Source organism: Mastomys coucha, unplaced genomic scaffold (genome assembly GCF_008632895.1).
Source record: "Mastomys coucha isolate ucsf_1 unplaced genomic scaffold, UCSF_Mcou_1 pScaffold4, whole genome shotgun sequence".
NCBI lineage: Eukaryota > Metazoa > Chordata > Mammalia > Rodentia > Muridae > Mastomys > Mastomys coucha.
The window spans coordinates 831,691-845,352 of NW_022196910.1; the positions used below are offsets into that span (position 1 = coordinate 831,691).

The 13,662-nt window shown below is 56.3% G+C and overlaps 3 protein-coding genes across 6 annotated transcripts in view; 2 read left to right on the forward strand and 1 right to left on the reverse strand.

Moving 5' to 3' along the window:
* Nucleotides 1-2,776, forward strand: part of Hmg20b (high mobility group 20B) — a 4,779-nt gene extending 2,003 nt beyond the window's left edge. For both annotated transcript variants that reach the window (XM_031349955.1, XM_031349956.1), the window contains exons 5-10: nucleotides 254-374; nucleotides 679-725; nucleotides 1,290-1,362; nucleotides 1,681-1,896; nucleotides 2,140-2,272; nucleotides 2,355-2,776. In XM_031349955.1, the coding sequence (XP_031205815.1) occupies nucleotides 254-374; nucleotides 679-725; nucleotides 1,290-1,362; nucleotides 1,681-1,896; nucleotides 2,140-2,272; nucleotides 2,355-2,367 (603 nt within the window). In that variant the 3' untranslated portion in view covers nucleotides 2,368-2,776. The remainder of the gene's footprint in view (nucleotides 1-253; nucleotides 375-678; nucleotides 726-1,289; nucleotides 1,363-1,680; nucleotides 1,897-2,139; nucleotides 2,273-2,354) is intronic.
* Nucleotides 2,777-5,451: 2,675 nt separating this feature from the next.
* Nucleotides 5,452-12,394, forward strand: Gipc3 (GIPC PDZ domain containing family member 3). Of its 3 annotated transcripts, none has more exons than XM_031349657.1 (6): nucleotides 5,452-5,896; nucleotides 7,015-7,200; nucleotides 7,322-7,502; nucleotides 8,357-8,469; nucleotides 9,454-9,535; nucleotides 9,686-12,394. In XM_031349657.1, exons 1-6 carry the CDS (start codon nucleotides 5,717-5,719, stop codon nucleotides 9,835-9,837), a joined length of 894 nt encoding a protein of 297 aa, XP_031205517.1. In that variant the 5' UTR covers nucleotides 5,452-5,716; the 3' UTR covers nucleotides 9,838-12,394. The 3 variants fall into 3 exon arrangements, with proteins under 3 accessions (XP_031205517.1, XP_031205518.1, XP_031205516.1); XM_031349658.1 differs by having other exon boundaries at nucleotides 9,689-9,950; XM_031349656.1 differs by having other exon boundaries at nucleotides 5,453-5,896; nucleotides 9,454-9,548.
* An 81-nt stretch (nucleotides 12,395-12,475) lies between these two features.
* The window catches only part of Tbxa2r (thromboxane A2 receptor), a 7,876-nt gene continuing 6,689 nt past the window's right edge, over nucleotides 12,476-13,662 (reverse strand). Inside the window, exon 3 of the mRNA XM_031349661.1 lies at nucleotides 12,476-13,185. Coding sequence (XP_031205521.1) covers nucleotides 12,937-13,185 — 249 coding nt within the window. The 3' untranslated portion in view covers nucleotides 12,476-12,936. The remainder of the gene's footprint in view (nucleotides 13,186-13,662) is intronic.

Consider the following 13,662-nt stretch of genomic DNA (forward strand, 5'->3'; position numbering starts at 1 on the left):
AAACATTAAAAAAAAAAAAAAGAAAAAAGAAAGAGGAGGGTCCCTGGGTCTTCTGGCCAGCAGTGAGAGACCCTGGCTCAAGGAACAAGTTGGACAGAGTCAGGTAGACCTGGAGAAGGGGTGCTCTCTCTAAGGGTTGGAGGGAGGGAGGCAAGGTGGGGGTTACGAACAGATCAGTATGAGGGGAGTTGGGGTCCTGGCCCTAGCCACCCCTGTGTGCCTGCCTACGTTTGGGATGCTGCCCCCCTCCCAGCGGTACCTGGATGAGGCCGAGAAGGAGAAACAGCAGTACTTGAAGGAGCTGTGGGCATACCAGCAGTCAGAGGCCTACAAGGTGTGCGCGGAAAAGATCCAAGAAAACAAAATTAAAAAAGGTGAGAAACCCAGGCTGTGGTGGTACACACCTTTACTCTAACACTTGAGAGGCAGAGGCAGGTGGATCTCTGCTTTTGAGGCCAGCCTGGTCTATAAAGTGAGTTCCAGGACAGCCAGGGCTACACAGAGAAACCCTGTCTCGAAAACAAACAAACAAACAAAAACCCAACAACAACAAAAAAGAAAGGTGAATGGGCCCAAATCTCAATATGCATAAGCATAAAGGTTTACGTGGGGCCGTCCAGGTGGGGACTCTGGAGTGGGAGGGGGTCTAGCTGATCTGCCTTCCTCCCTCCCCATTAGAGGACTCCAGCTCCGGGCTCATGAACACCCTCCTGAATGGGCACAAGGTAAGGGCCTCTCAGTCCAGAAGAGCTTAGGGGAGAAGACACATATGTTTCTAGACACATACCCCCCAAAGTGTTCCATTGATAAAGGCAAGACCACTGTGGAGATGTAGCAACTCCGTGGTGGGCATAGCTTAGTGGTGAAGTCATTGCCCAGAATGCACAGGACCAAGGGCTCTACCTCTACCACTGCACACGCACGCACGCACGCACGCACGGCACGCACGCGCAATTGAAAATTCTTTCGTTTAAAAGAGGTCCTCATGTATAGAGTGCTGACCTGGCATGCAGGAAGCTGGGGACTCCAATGCCGCTCAGAGTTAAAAACACTTACTGGTCCTGCAGAGGACTAAGGTTCACTTCCCGGCATCCCCTTGGCTGTGAGCACAGCCACCTGTAACTCCAGTTCTGGGGATCTGCCACCCTCTTCTGGCCTCTGTGGATACTGCATGCACATGGGAGACAACACATACAATACAAACAAAGGAAATAAAAGCAGGCTGGGTGCTCCAGGCGACCCAAGTTCCAGAGATGTGGGTCCCCACCGAACTCATTGCCATGTCCCAGGGTGTGGACTGCGATGGCTTTTCCACCTTTGATGTTCCCATCTTCACTGAAGAGTTTTTGGACCAAAACAAAGGTGAGATTTTAGCAGGTGCTGGTGTCCTGGTTGTAGGAGGAGTGGAAATGAGAATGAGGGCTGGAGTCAGGACTGAGGTTCCAGGGGCCCGGGATGGAGGCGGTGGGGTTAGGATTAGGAATGGAAGGAGAAAAGGGTCAGGGCTGGGGTCGAGGACTGAGGGTGGATAGGGTCAAGGCTCAAGGGAGACGAGGTCAGGAGTAAGGCCAGCGATGGAGGGGGGTGGGTCAGGATGAGGCCAGAGATGAAGTGGATCTATAGCACTCCGGGACCAGTACAGTGCAGAGGCAGCCCAGGGCTCTGACTCCTGTCCCGCAGCACGCGAGGCGGAGCTACGGCGCCTGCGGAAGATGAACGTGGCCTTCGAGGAGCAGAACGCGGTGCTGCAGCGCCACACGCAGAGCATGAGCAGCGCGCGTGAGCGTCTGGAGCAGGAGCTGGCGCTGGAGGAGCGGCGCACGCTGGCCTTGCAGCAGCAACTGCAGGCCGTGAGGCAGGCGCTCACCGCTAGCTTCGCCTCCCTGCCTGTGCCCGGTGCGCAGCCCCCTCACCACCCCCCACCCCGCCCCAGCTCCGGTCCCGCCCACACTTCAATTAGGCCCCGCCCCAGCGCCGCTCCAGGCTCCACCCCGCCCAGTGTTCGTCCTATCGCAGGATGCAGACCCGCTTGTTGTGCGTAGGCCCCGCCCACGGAACGCCCCCTCTCAAGGCTAATTCCGTGGTCCCGCCCAGCTCCGGGCCTCGGGTCCTCCCCTCCCTAACCCGCCGAACCCGCAGGCACCGGGGAGACACCGACGCTCGGGACGCTGGACTTTTACATGGCGCGGCTTCACGGAGCCATCGAGCGCGACCCCGCGCAGCACGAGAGACTGATCGCGCGCGTCAAAGAGATCCTGGCGCGAGTAGCCAGGTGCAGGGTGTTGGAGGGGAGGAGTGGGGTGAAAAGGGAGAGCGTAGCTCTGCTCCAGGTCTTCATCACCTCTGTCTCACAGCGAGCACCTGTGACAGACCTCATGGACCCGGAGACGCCCGCCCCTCCCCATCCGCTGCCCAGGAAGAAGCTGCACCTTGGGGTCTCCAGACTCCCCACCAATGAAATCTCAACCGCATCCCTTTAGCTTCGAACCCCATCCCAGGTTGCAGAACCCGGGGAGACCTGCCCGCCTCGCAGGGAGGGTCACACTACAGTGGGTCAGGAACAGAGGAGCCACGGCCGCCTGACTCGGATACTCCACCCTCACCCCCAGTGCTGAGCAAAACCCCAGGTCACTCACCATATAGCCAGGGGACCCGCTGCGCAGGCGCTGGCTAACCTGGCAGAGCCGGTGTAGGGGTGGGGCAGTCCAACAGCCCCTTCCCCAGCGCCTTTCATCACTCAATCTGGACTTTTAAATAAATGTTGAATAAAAACAAATGGGTTTTCACTCAAGTTAATATTTGTGGCTTTGGGGGAGTGGGCCCACCTGTTTATGATTCTCCTGCTGCGGTGGTTTGGCCTGCCCTCCTACCTCTGGTAGAGGATCTCAGAACCTTCACTACACAGTTATCAGGTAGGGGAAACTGAGGTAGAATTGGGCTGGAGTCCCCTATCACCCTGTTGGCTTTGAGGGTCCTCTGTGGGTTTAGGGACAGGCTGGAAATTCAGTTCATCCAACCGAGTCCCCAGACTGGACTCAAGTGCACCTCTCAGAAATTTTACTGCTTTAGCTGGGTGGGGTGGCCACACCTTTAGTCCCAGCCAACACTCAGGAGACAGAGGCAGGAGGAGGATCTCCATGAATTCAAGGCCAGCATGGTCTACAGAGTGAATTCCAGGACAGCCAGGGCCACACATAGAAACCCTGTCTCGAAACAAGCAAAACACCACCACAGAGTTCTCCAGCCATCAGCTCGATCTAGTTCTGGAACATTCCTCAGAAGAAACCCTGACTGCATGAGCCTTCTCTGTGCCCAGTCTCCAGCCCTCTTACACCCACCACCCACTTCACATCCTTGGACATTTTCTACCACGGATGTCACACTGTGTGGCTTTCTATGCCTGGTTCTTTCAGTGAGCACCATTGACATTATGGGGCATGTTCTCTTCACGGCTGAATAATGCTCCATGTGCCCCAGGCTGTGGTGAGTCACTCTGGTGTGGCAGCCTGCGCCTGTCTGCTTCCTGTTTGACCATCCACGTCAACTCCCCCGCCCCAGGGCAGGAGCTGTGGGATGTGACAGATAGCTGTTGAGGACACCTCTGGCTCAAACTTGAAAGAGCCCTGCCAAGGGACTCTGTTTAATTAATGAGATAGAATATCTCTTAAAACTTCCCAATCCAACACACATATGCTGTGCCAATGAATTGTATCCCCCCCCCCAAATGTGTTCCCATCCTCGCTCCAGAGCCTCCAGGCATGACCTTATTGGGAATCGGGGTGATGGCAGTGTAATTAACTTGAGTGAGGTCACGTTGGGGCAGAGTGGGCACTATGCCAATACTAGTGTCCTTTCGAGAGAAGGAAAGTTAGCACAGGCCTGGGACTGGGCTTCGTGACAACAGAGGCAGAAAGTGCACAGCATGCCTGTGGGCCAAGGACAGTCAAGGACGGCCAGAGTCGAGGGCAGCCTCCCACAGCCGGGGGAGGGGGCGCTGATGCCAGACCTCCACTTATCAACTGAGGAAGGATTAAGTCCATGTGAGTTTTGTTTTGTGACAATGTCTCATATAGCCAAGGCTAGCCTGGAATTCACCATGTGTCAAGGATGACCTTGATCCTCCTGCCTCCACATCCCCACTACTAGGTGGGGATGTTCCCATACCCAGATCTCTCTCTCTTGTCTCTGTCTCTCTCTGTCTCTCTCTGTCTCTCCCTTTCTCTCTCTGTCTCTCTCTGTCTCTCTGTCTCTCTGTCTCTCTGTCTCTCTGTCTCTCTGTCTCTCTGTCTCTCTCTCTCTCTCTGAATGCTTTATCTGTATGTACGCCTGCATGCCAGAAGAGGGCATCAGATCCCACTACAGATAGCAGTGAGCCACCAGCCAGGGCTCTTAACTGCTGAACCATCCCTTCAGCTTCTGTTGTTGACTCTCTTTTAAGCCACCTACTTTGTGACACTCTGAATCTAGAAGACACACACAGCCTCAGGTATCCATTGACCCCTGTACCCCACTTCACCCACCACATACCTGGGGATCCCTGAAAAAGTAGCATTTTACAATGGTTTGGTCTTCATTTCTTTTCTTTTAAGATTTATTTATTAATCCCACTTGGGAGGCAGAGGCAGGCAGATTTCTGAGTTCTAGGCCAGCTTGGTCCATAGAGTAAGTTCTAGGACAGCCAGAACTATACAGAGAAACCCTGTCTCAAAAAAACAAAAACAAAAGTTTTCTTTATTTAACATACACTGTCACTCTCTTCAGAAAGACACACCAGAAGAAGGTGTCAGATCTTACTACAGATGGTTGTGAGCCACCATGTGGTTGCTGGGATTTGAACTCAAGACCTCTGGAAGAGCTGTCAGTGCTCTTAACTGCTGAGCCCTCTCTCCAGCTGGGTTGAGATAGGGATTCTCTGTGTAGCCCTAGCTGTCCTGGACCTCACTTTGTAGACTGGGATTGCCTTGAACTCAGAGATCTACCTTCCTCTACCTCTCCAGTGCTTGGACTAAAGGTGTGCAACCTCACTGCCTGGCTAACAACAATTATTTTTCCAGGGGTAGTGAACACAACTTTAATTCCATCACTGGAGAGTCTGAGGCCAGAGGATCAGGAAGGGATTAGGGTCACCCTTGGGTACATAGTGAGTTCCAGGCCAACCTGGGCTACATGAGATTCTGTCTCAAAAACAAAACAAAACAAAAAGTATTAAGGGAGAGATCTGAAGGTAGGGGCAGCAGGTGGTCTTTAAAACAAACAGGTAAGCAAGAACTCACTGGGAGCTCTAGGGACTCAGCCCCAGAGGAGAACCCAGCTTGTGCAAGAGCCCTGGGGCATGGTGAACCCTGGGGTAGCGCAAGGAGGGAGGCACGGAAGGCCAGATAGACAGAGGGACTGTACTCGGGAGTTCACAAGCAGGGCGGGGGTGGGGGGAGCGGGCTGCGGGAAGGAGTCTGCCGTGGACGGTGGGCTGTGTGCGGAGCGGAGGAGGACGAAGAGAAGGGCGGGCGGGGCTCCCCGAGAGGCCAAGACTGGACGCAGCACCCACAGCCCGGGGCCTCCCCCTGTTGTTCGCGGGTCCCCGGGGAGGGCGCGGCTGGCCCTGGCGGGCGGTTTCACCTTCCCCCGGGCGGCTCGGGTTCCCAGATCCGCTTACGCCCGGCTCCGCTATCGCGGGCCTCGGGGCAGGAGGCTCAAGATCCGGCGGACCCCGCGCACCATGGACAGTGCTGCGCCCCGCGAGCCAGAGGCCACCGAGCCCCCCGCCCGCGCGCGTCCGCGCCTGGTGTTCCGCACGCAGCTGGCGCACGGCAGCCCTACCGGCAGGATCGAGGGCTTCACCAATGTCCGAGAACTCTACGCCAAGATCGCCGAGGCCTTCGGCATCGCGCCTACCGAGGTGAGGGCGGACCACGGACACCACCCAGGCCCCCGTCTGCACGCCACGCGAAAGACGGGACCAGACTCTGGGGGTGGGGTTCCCATATCCGCCAAGGACCCGACCCAGCTGTCAGGAGCCCATGAATGGCCGATGGGTGGTAATCAGCTCCGTGGGTAGAGCAGTCACCTAGGGTTTGGAAAGCCAAGTTCCATCCCCGACACAAGATAAAGCAGGTGTAGTGATGTAAAGCCTGTTATTCCAATACTGGGAAGGTGGAGGCAGGAGAATGGGGAGTTCAAAGTTAGTCATCCTCAGATTTATAGTAAACTGGAGGGTCAGCCTGAGCTACATGAGGCCTTATATAAATAAAATCACTTTTAATTTTTCTTTTGGAGGGGGGGATTTGAAGACAGGGTATCTGTGTAGCCCTGGCTGTCCTGGAACTCACTCTATAGACCAGGCTGGCCTCGAACTCAGAAATCCGCCTGCCTCTGCCTCCCAAATGCTGGGATTAAAGGTGTGGGCCACCAGTTTATTATATGTGGGGGCACGAGAATACACAGTCGAGGTTGGGCAACAGTTTGTAGGGGGTCTGTAGTCTCCTTCCACAGGCAGTCCTTGGGAATCAAACAGGGTGGCCGCAAGCCCCTCCCCCTCCCTCTCTCACGACACCAGCCTTCTTGTCCGTTTTCATTCCATTGCTTGTTCGTTTAATTAAGATAATATCTCACTTTGTAGCTCAGGCTGGCCTGGTATTCATTCTGTAACTCAAGCTGGCTTCTAACTTGCAGCATTCCCCTTGCCTCTGCTTCCCAACTTCTGGGCTTACATTCCTGATCCAGGCTGCTTAGCTTTTTTGAGGGATGGGGGTGGGGGTGGGGGGGATGACTCTCAGTCATCCTCCTGTCTCAGCCTCCTAAGTGCTGGGATGACAGACCCAAAGCATACCCACAGTCTTGCCAGCCCACTTGGTCATCAGTGAGCAGTTAAAGGCTGGGAGCCTCTGCTGTTTCATGCGGGCCACGAGTGCTTCTGGCCTCCAGGGGGCGCCCGCAGAGGCGGTCTATCGCAGGAGGATGTGCACAGAATGGACTTTTACCCATGACTGAATCTGGGTCCCTCTCTTATCCGAACAGATCCTGTTCTGCACCCTCAACAGTCACAAGGTGGATATGCAGAAGTTGCTGGGGGGACAGATTGGGCTGGAAGACTTCATCTTTGCACACGTACGTGGAGAGACCAAAGAAGTGGAGGTCACCAAAACAGAGGACGCTCTAGGACTGACCATCACAGACAACGGCGCTGGATACGCCTTCATCAAGGTGCCTGTGGGTGTGTGTGAACTGGGTGATTAATGGCCTTGTCTAGACCTAAGGAGACTCTGGGGACCCCAGGGAGGGTGGCCCAGGCAGACGAATTACAAGTGACTGTTATTTCCTACAGAGAATCAAGGAGGGCAGCATTATCAACAGGATTGAGGCAGTGTGCGTGGGGGATAGCATTGAGGCCATCAATGACCACTCTATTGTGGGCTGCCGGCACTATGAGGTGGCCAAAATGCTACGGGAGCTGCCCAAGTCTCAGCCCTTCACCCTACGTCTAGTGCAGCCCCGGAGAGCCTTTGGTAAGGACTGCTGGGCCCCAGGCTTGCCCTAGGGCAATGAGAAGCAGAAAACGATATTCTGACTCAAATTCTCATAGCCCAAGCTGCTCTCAAACTCAATATGTACCCAAAGATGACCTTGAACTTCTCATCCTGGCCTGCTTTGCAATGACTTCTACCCAGTGCTCCAGGGACCCTGGGATAAGAAAGGAGAGTTGCTTCTAGAAAAGCTTCTCAGACTTGGTGATGTGAGCACCGTTTTTGGGTGCTTTCTGTGTAGCGTCCCGGGCTCTTCAGGGTGCTTAGCAGTGTTCCTTACCTCCAATCACTCTTTGTCAGGAGCTCCTCAGGGTAGGACAGCCTCACATGTCCCCAGACATCACTCAGGGTCTCTTAGGGAAAGAATAATATACACTTCCAGGACACCAGCCCTGACCACGCCCCAAGCCCCTCACTGGAGGAGTCTAAACAGCTGCACTCCCCCCCACCATGCCCTAGCTTCTTCACTGAAGATCTAGGCAGAGCTCCACCCTGACCACACCCACTACCCTGGCCACTCCCACTACCCTGGCCACACCCACAACTCATCACTGGGGGATTCTAGGTGGGGGCTCGATGCCCGACTATGCCCCTATCTCCTCATTGGGGGATTCTAGGCTGGGCTCCAACCTGACCACGCCTCAAGCACCTCACTGAGGGGTTTTGGGTGGGGCTTTACCTCCCCCCACACACCCCTAGTCCCATAGTCCTTAACTGCCCTCTTAAGGCACGCCAACCTTAGCCTGGGTTACAGAGGAAGACCCTATTGGCAAAAGAAAAAAAGAAAAACAATTCACACAAAACAGAACACATCTGTCACGGCTGTGTCCCCTCAGATATGATTGGCCAGAGGAGCAGGAGCAGTAAGAGTCCTGTGGAAGCTAAAGTGAGCAGCGGGAGGGAGACCCTGCGCCTGCGCTCAGGGGGCGCTGCTACTGTGGAGGAGGCGGTGAGTGACTGTTGGGATGGTTGCAATTGACACCCTCTTGTCGAGCCCACAGTGCTAATGGTGATCAGGCCTGCCATCCCAGCATTCAGGAGGGTGAGGCAGGAGGATGGTCACAAGTTCAAGGCTAGCTTGAGCCTCTGAGCAGAACCCTGTGTCAAAAAGATAAAGACCCTGTTCTCAGAGCCGCAGTTATCCAGCTTGGACAGTGGGTAACGGCTGGAGAACGGGACAACACGAACAGCTCCAGATGATAGAGTCCAAGGGGTGCCACCTGCTCCTATAACCTATTGGTTATTTTTTTGCACTTGTGTGTATGCAGAGGTCAAAGGTTAATATAGTTGTGTCTTCCTTACTCCCCAACTTTAAATTTTTAAATGGCATTTCTTTATTGTTTTATTATATTTCGCTTGTGTATTCTGTGTGTGCACGCGTGGAGAAGTGCGTGGACAGGAGGGTGGAGGTGAGAGGACACGTGGGGAGCAGGTCTCACTTCTGCCTTTCCGAGCCTTCTAGAGTTTGAACTCAGATCCTCCCGCCTGTGAGGCGAGGGTCTCACGGAGTGGAGGGCCTTGAGAGGTGGAATTCTGTTTCTTAATTGTACTAGGTAATGGGTGTCCTTGTGAGATTTTTCAAGTGTGTTCAAGTACACCTATCACCCCTCTCATCTCCTTACCCCTCCCACCCAGACCGCGGCCTCCTCCTCTCACCTCTTTTAATGACACATGATTTGTGGCAGGGCACGAACCATAGGCCACACCACTGAGGAAAGTGTCTCCTATCCCTTTAGCTATCACTTCTGGGGGCGGGTCACCCAGCCTCTCCCCATTACCAATCAGGAAGGTGCACCCCAACAACCACAAGCCTGTCAATTCTCAGAGGCGGGGTCCTGCAGCCCCTAACCCTAGCAACCACTAATAGTCCATCAGTCTTGGGGCAGGGCCTCCAGCCTGTCACTCACCCATTGGGCCATTCACCTGTCCGCAGCCCAGCGATGTGGAAGCAGCAGCGGCGCGCAGGGTGGATGACCTGCTGGAGAGCTACATGGGAATCCGAGACCCTGAGCTGGGTAAGCGGCGCGGGTAAGCGCGGGGTCCCCGGTACGGGGAAGGGTGGTGGTAGGCGGAAGCATGCGCCCGAGCTCACACTCAGTCTGTCTGTCCTCCCTGTCCCTCCGTCTGCCCGTCCATCCCGTTTGCTTGCCCATCCTGTCCCGCAGCAGCCGCGGTGGTGGAAACTGCTCGGAGCTCGGCGGGAGCCCAGGCCTTCGCACGCGGCCTGGACGCCGTTCTGGGAGAGTTCGCCTTTCCAGACGAGTTCGTGGTGGAGGTGTGGGCAGCCATCGGCGAGGCCCACGACGCTTGTGGCTAGCGTGTGTGGGAGTCTCCAGTCCAGGGCCCAGCCCCCTGCCCCAGCGCCACTCCAGAACCCAGGACAGCCCTGAGACACGGCCCGCCACCAGAACCCGACCCAGTTCTGAGACCCAGGCCCACCTTGAGACTCAGCCTGGTTCTAGCACCCAGTTCAGCTCTAAGACCCAGCAGAAACCCCATCCCTGTTCTGGAACCCAGGTTAGTCCCAAGGCCGAGTACAGCTCTAGAACTAATATTGAAGTCTGGCCCAGCTCTAGAACCCCATCCAGTTCTTTGACTCAGGCCCACTCTGAGGCTCAGCTTGGTTCTAGCACCCACTCAGAATTCCAGCCTGGTTCTGGAACCCAGGTTAGCCCCAAGGCCAGGTCCTGCTCTAGAACCAAAATTGATGTCTTGCCCAGCTCCAGAACCCAATCCAGTTCTGTGATCCAGGCCCATCCCAAGGCCCGGCCTGATTCTAGCACCCAGCTCAGCTCCGAGACCCAGTTGGAACCCCTGGACAGTCTTGAACTCCAGTTCTGCTCTAAAACCAAAATTGAAGCCCAGGATAGCTCTAGAACCCGACCCAGTTCTGTGACCCAGGCCCACCCCAAGGCTCAGCTTGATTCTGTAACCCTGGTTGTCTCTGAAGTCCAGCCAGCCTTTAGATCCCAGCCTAGTCCTGGGGTACAGTCTGACTCCAGAACACAGGTCAGCCCCAAGGCTCAGGCTGGCTTAGGATCCCAGAGCAGCCCCAGGCCTGAGCCCTGTTCTAAAACTCATCTTGAATCTGACTGCCAACCTATCCCTAGAACCGAGGCTGGTTCTGAGGTCCAGCCAGGCTCTGAGTCCACACCCCATTCTGGAGCCCAGGGAAATTCTGAAACCCACACCCAACTCAGACCCCAAGCCAGCCCTCGGGTCAACTTCTGTTCAGAGACCAAGTCCACCTCTAGAACACAGTCAGGCTTTGTGGGTGAGCTTGCTTTTAGAACACAGACTCCCCCAGATAGGAACCCATGCTCTAGAGCCCAGTCAGACACTGGGACCAACCCTGATGCTGCAGCTCAGGTCATGGCTGACCCTCAGCCTTCCAGAATACAGTCAAGCCCTGTCCCACAGCCACACATGGGAACCCAGACAAACGTTAGGAGACAGCTGGGCTCAGAGCGCCACCCCAACTGCCAGTCTCAGAAGCCAGGTTCTGAGAGCCAACCCAAGTATGAGACACCTGCTGCCACCATGGCCTGGCTCTTCCCTTCAGGAGGAATGGTTAGCTTGGGACCCCAACCAAGGTCCAGCAAGCCACTGACTGATGGAACCCAAGCAGGCTCGAGTAGCCAGCCATCTTCCACACCTCTGCCTAGTGCAGGAGCCCAGAGCCATACTGCTCCCCGGTCCAAACTCAAACCTCAGCCCTGCTCCCCAGCACAGCTGCCTGCCAGTGCCTCCCAACGCCCTGCACCCCAGGCTAGCTCAGGTGATGAGTCTGACTCTGAGGCCCAGCCAGGGGGCAGGAGTAGGACAGCAGAGCCCCACTCCCAAATGCCGTGCACTCCTGAAACGAGGCCCAGCTCCGAGATGTCTCCAAGTTCCGACCCCACCCCACCCAGAAGATGGTGTTTGGGCTCCAGGGCACAGTCCGACTCTGGGACCCAGACCGACTTCCAGGCCTGGCTTAGCTCTGGAGCTCACGAGGGCTGGGCCAAACATGGAAGGTCTCAGCTACAGTCATTGGCGGAGAAAGAGCCCAGCTCCAGGTCCCTCTCTAGTTCTGGAAGCAGAAAACAGCACCTGGTGACAGCTGGAGCCAGTTGTGTCCCCCAGCAAGACACAGGACAGTGGCTTGGCTCTGCACCCCACTCGGCCTCGAGAACCCAATTCAGTCCTCAGTTTCCACCACACGCTGGAGCCCAGCCCAGCGCTGCGAAGGATTCCAGTTCCAGAACCTGGCCAGGCCCCAACCCCGGCTCCAGCCCCGGCTCCAGCCCCAGCCCTGGCCCCTGGCCCAGCCCCGGCCCAGGTCCCAGCTCCAGCCCCGGCCCCTGCCCTGGCAGTTCTGGAAGTCAGCCCAACACAGAAGCCCGCCCCCTCAGCTCTAGAGGCAGTCGCCACCCACAGACCCCTGGCCTTCAGCCTATAAAGGAGCCTGAGCCCCTGCCTCCACCTAAGTCTCCAAGCCCACCGACCCCCAGAGCCCCCACCCCTGCCCCGAGCAAGGTCGCCGGGCCTGGGCTTCAAGATGGAACCCAGGCCACAGCGGGCCCCAGGTCAGGCCCCCTACTCTCCCTCCTGGGCCCTGGGTCACCGGTCCCAGACATCTCCCAGAAGCCAGCCCTTTTTCCCAAGCCCCAGCTGGGATGCCAGAAGCCCAGCCCCTCCACCATAAGCGTCACTCCTAGCCCCTCCCCTGGGCCCCTCCCCCACCCTAGCCTGTGACCTGACTCATCCCAGCAGGCATACTGGATGGTAGAAACTGAGGCTCGAATCCCAAAGCCCCTGTAAGAAGGTCCAGCCACAGAAGGCACAGGGGTGGGAGGCTCCTTGGGGAATAAAGGAGCCCTCACCTCCACAAATCGCTAGTCTCCCCTTGACTGTGGTTTTCTTGGAGCTGCGGGGGAGGGAGGCGAACGGACACAGGGGTGCTTGGCTGAGTGCTCCAGAACCTGGACATTCAACCATTTATTGAGCACATGTGTTGTACAGCCGTGGAGGAAGGGGGCTCAGTAAACACTGGAGAGGTTGGTAGAACCCAGACCGGGATACGGGGACCAGAGTGGGTGCTTCCAACACCCAAGGCCGGTGATCCTTGAGCCTGGAGGAATGTGTCTCAGACTCGGACATTGGCAAGGTGGGAGACGCCTCCAGGTTCTCCCGTGGAATTCTAGATTACTGCAAGGGGCCTCCCACACGTGTGCCCAGGCTCCTAGCTGACGGGGAGTAACCTGGGGAGAGGGCCAGAGAGAAACTCCCTACATCAAGGAGGTATCTTTGCAGGTCACAGGGGTCAGCCCCATGTCGTAGCTCCATCCTTAGTCCACCAAACACTCAGGCGCCTGGGACAGGGCACAGGTCAACGACAGTCACCAAGGACCCCAGGTTTAAGTGGCGCCATCCTTCAGGATCCACTGAGCATGGCCTGGGCTGGAGGCGGACTTGAGGACACAGCCTGGAGCTGTGAACTGAACCGTGGATGCAGGCGCCGAAGCACAGACCGGCGAAAGAGGATGTAGACCCAGGGGTCCAAGATCTGGTTCCATGTGGCCACGCGCAGGTAGATGAGCAGCTGGTGCTCTGTGGTCCACGACAGTTGCCCGGAGGGGCTCATGACAGGCGGTGTCTGCAGCAAGGTCTGCGCGATGAAGACCTGCAGGAGCAGAGGTTTGTGTTGTGTGGGAGCAGTGGGGCAACCTCTGAGCTGCGGCTGGGTCCAGGAATGAGTGCAGGCTTTGAGCTCATGTCCCACTTGGATTAAGGTTTAGAAACTAAACTTGCACTTACTGAGGCATTGAGGCAGGAATCTACCCTAAGCCAGTCTCCAACATTCTCCTTTTTATTGATTGTTTTTTTCTTGAGACAGGATCTCACTGTGTAGACTAGGCTGGTCTTGAACTCACAGAGATCCTTCTGCCTCCACCTCCAGAGTTCTGGGATTAAAGGCGTGTGTCCCCATGCCCGGTTTTACATTTTATTTTAGACAGGGTTTAGCCAAGTTGCCCCAGCAGCTTGGGGCAGACCTTAAAGCCTGGACCACACACCTCTCTCCCAGAGGAAACTCGCCTTTGTGCTAGGGGAGCCTGGATACAGATGGCACACAATAAATGTTTGCCGAAGGAACAAGGCA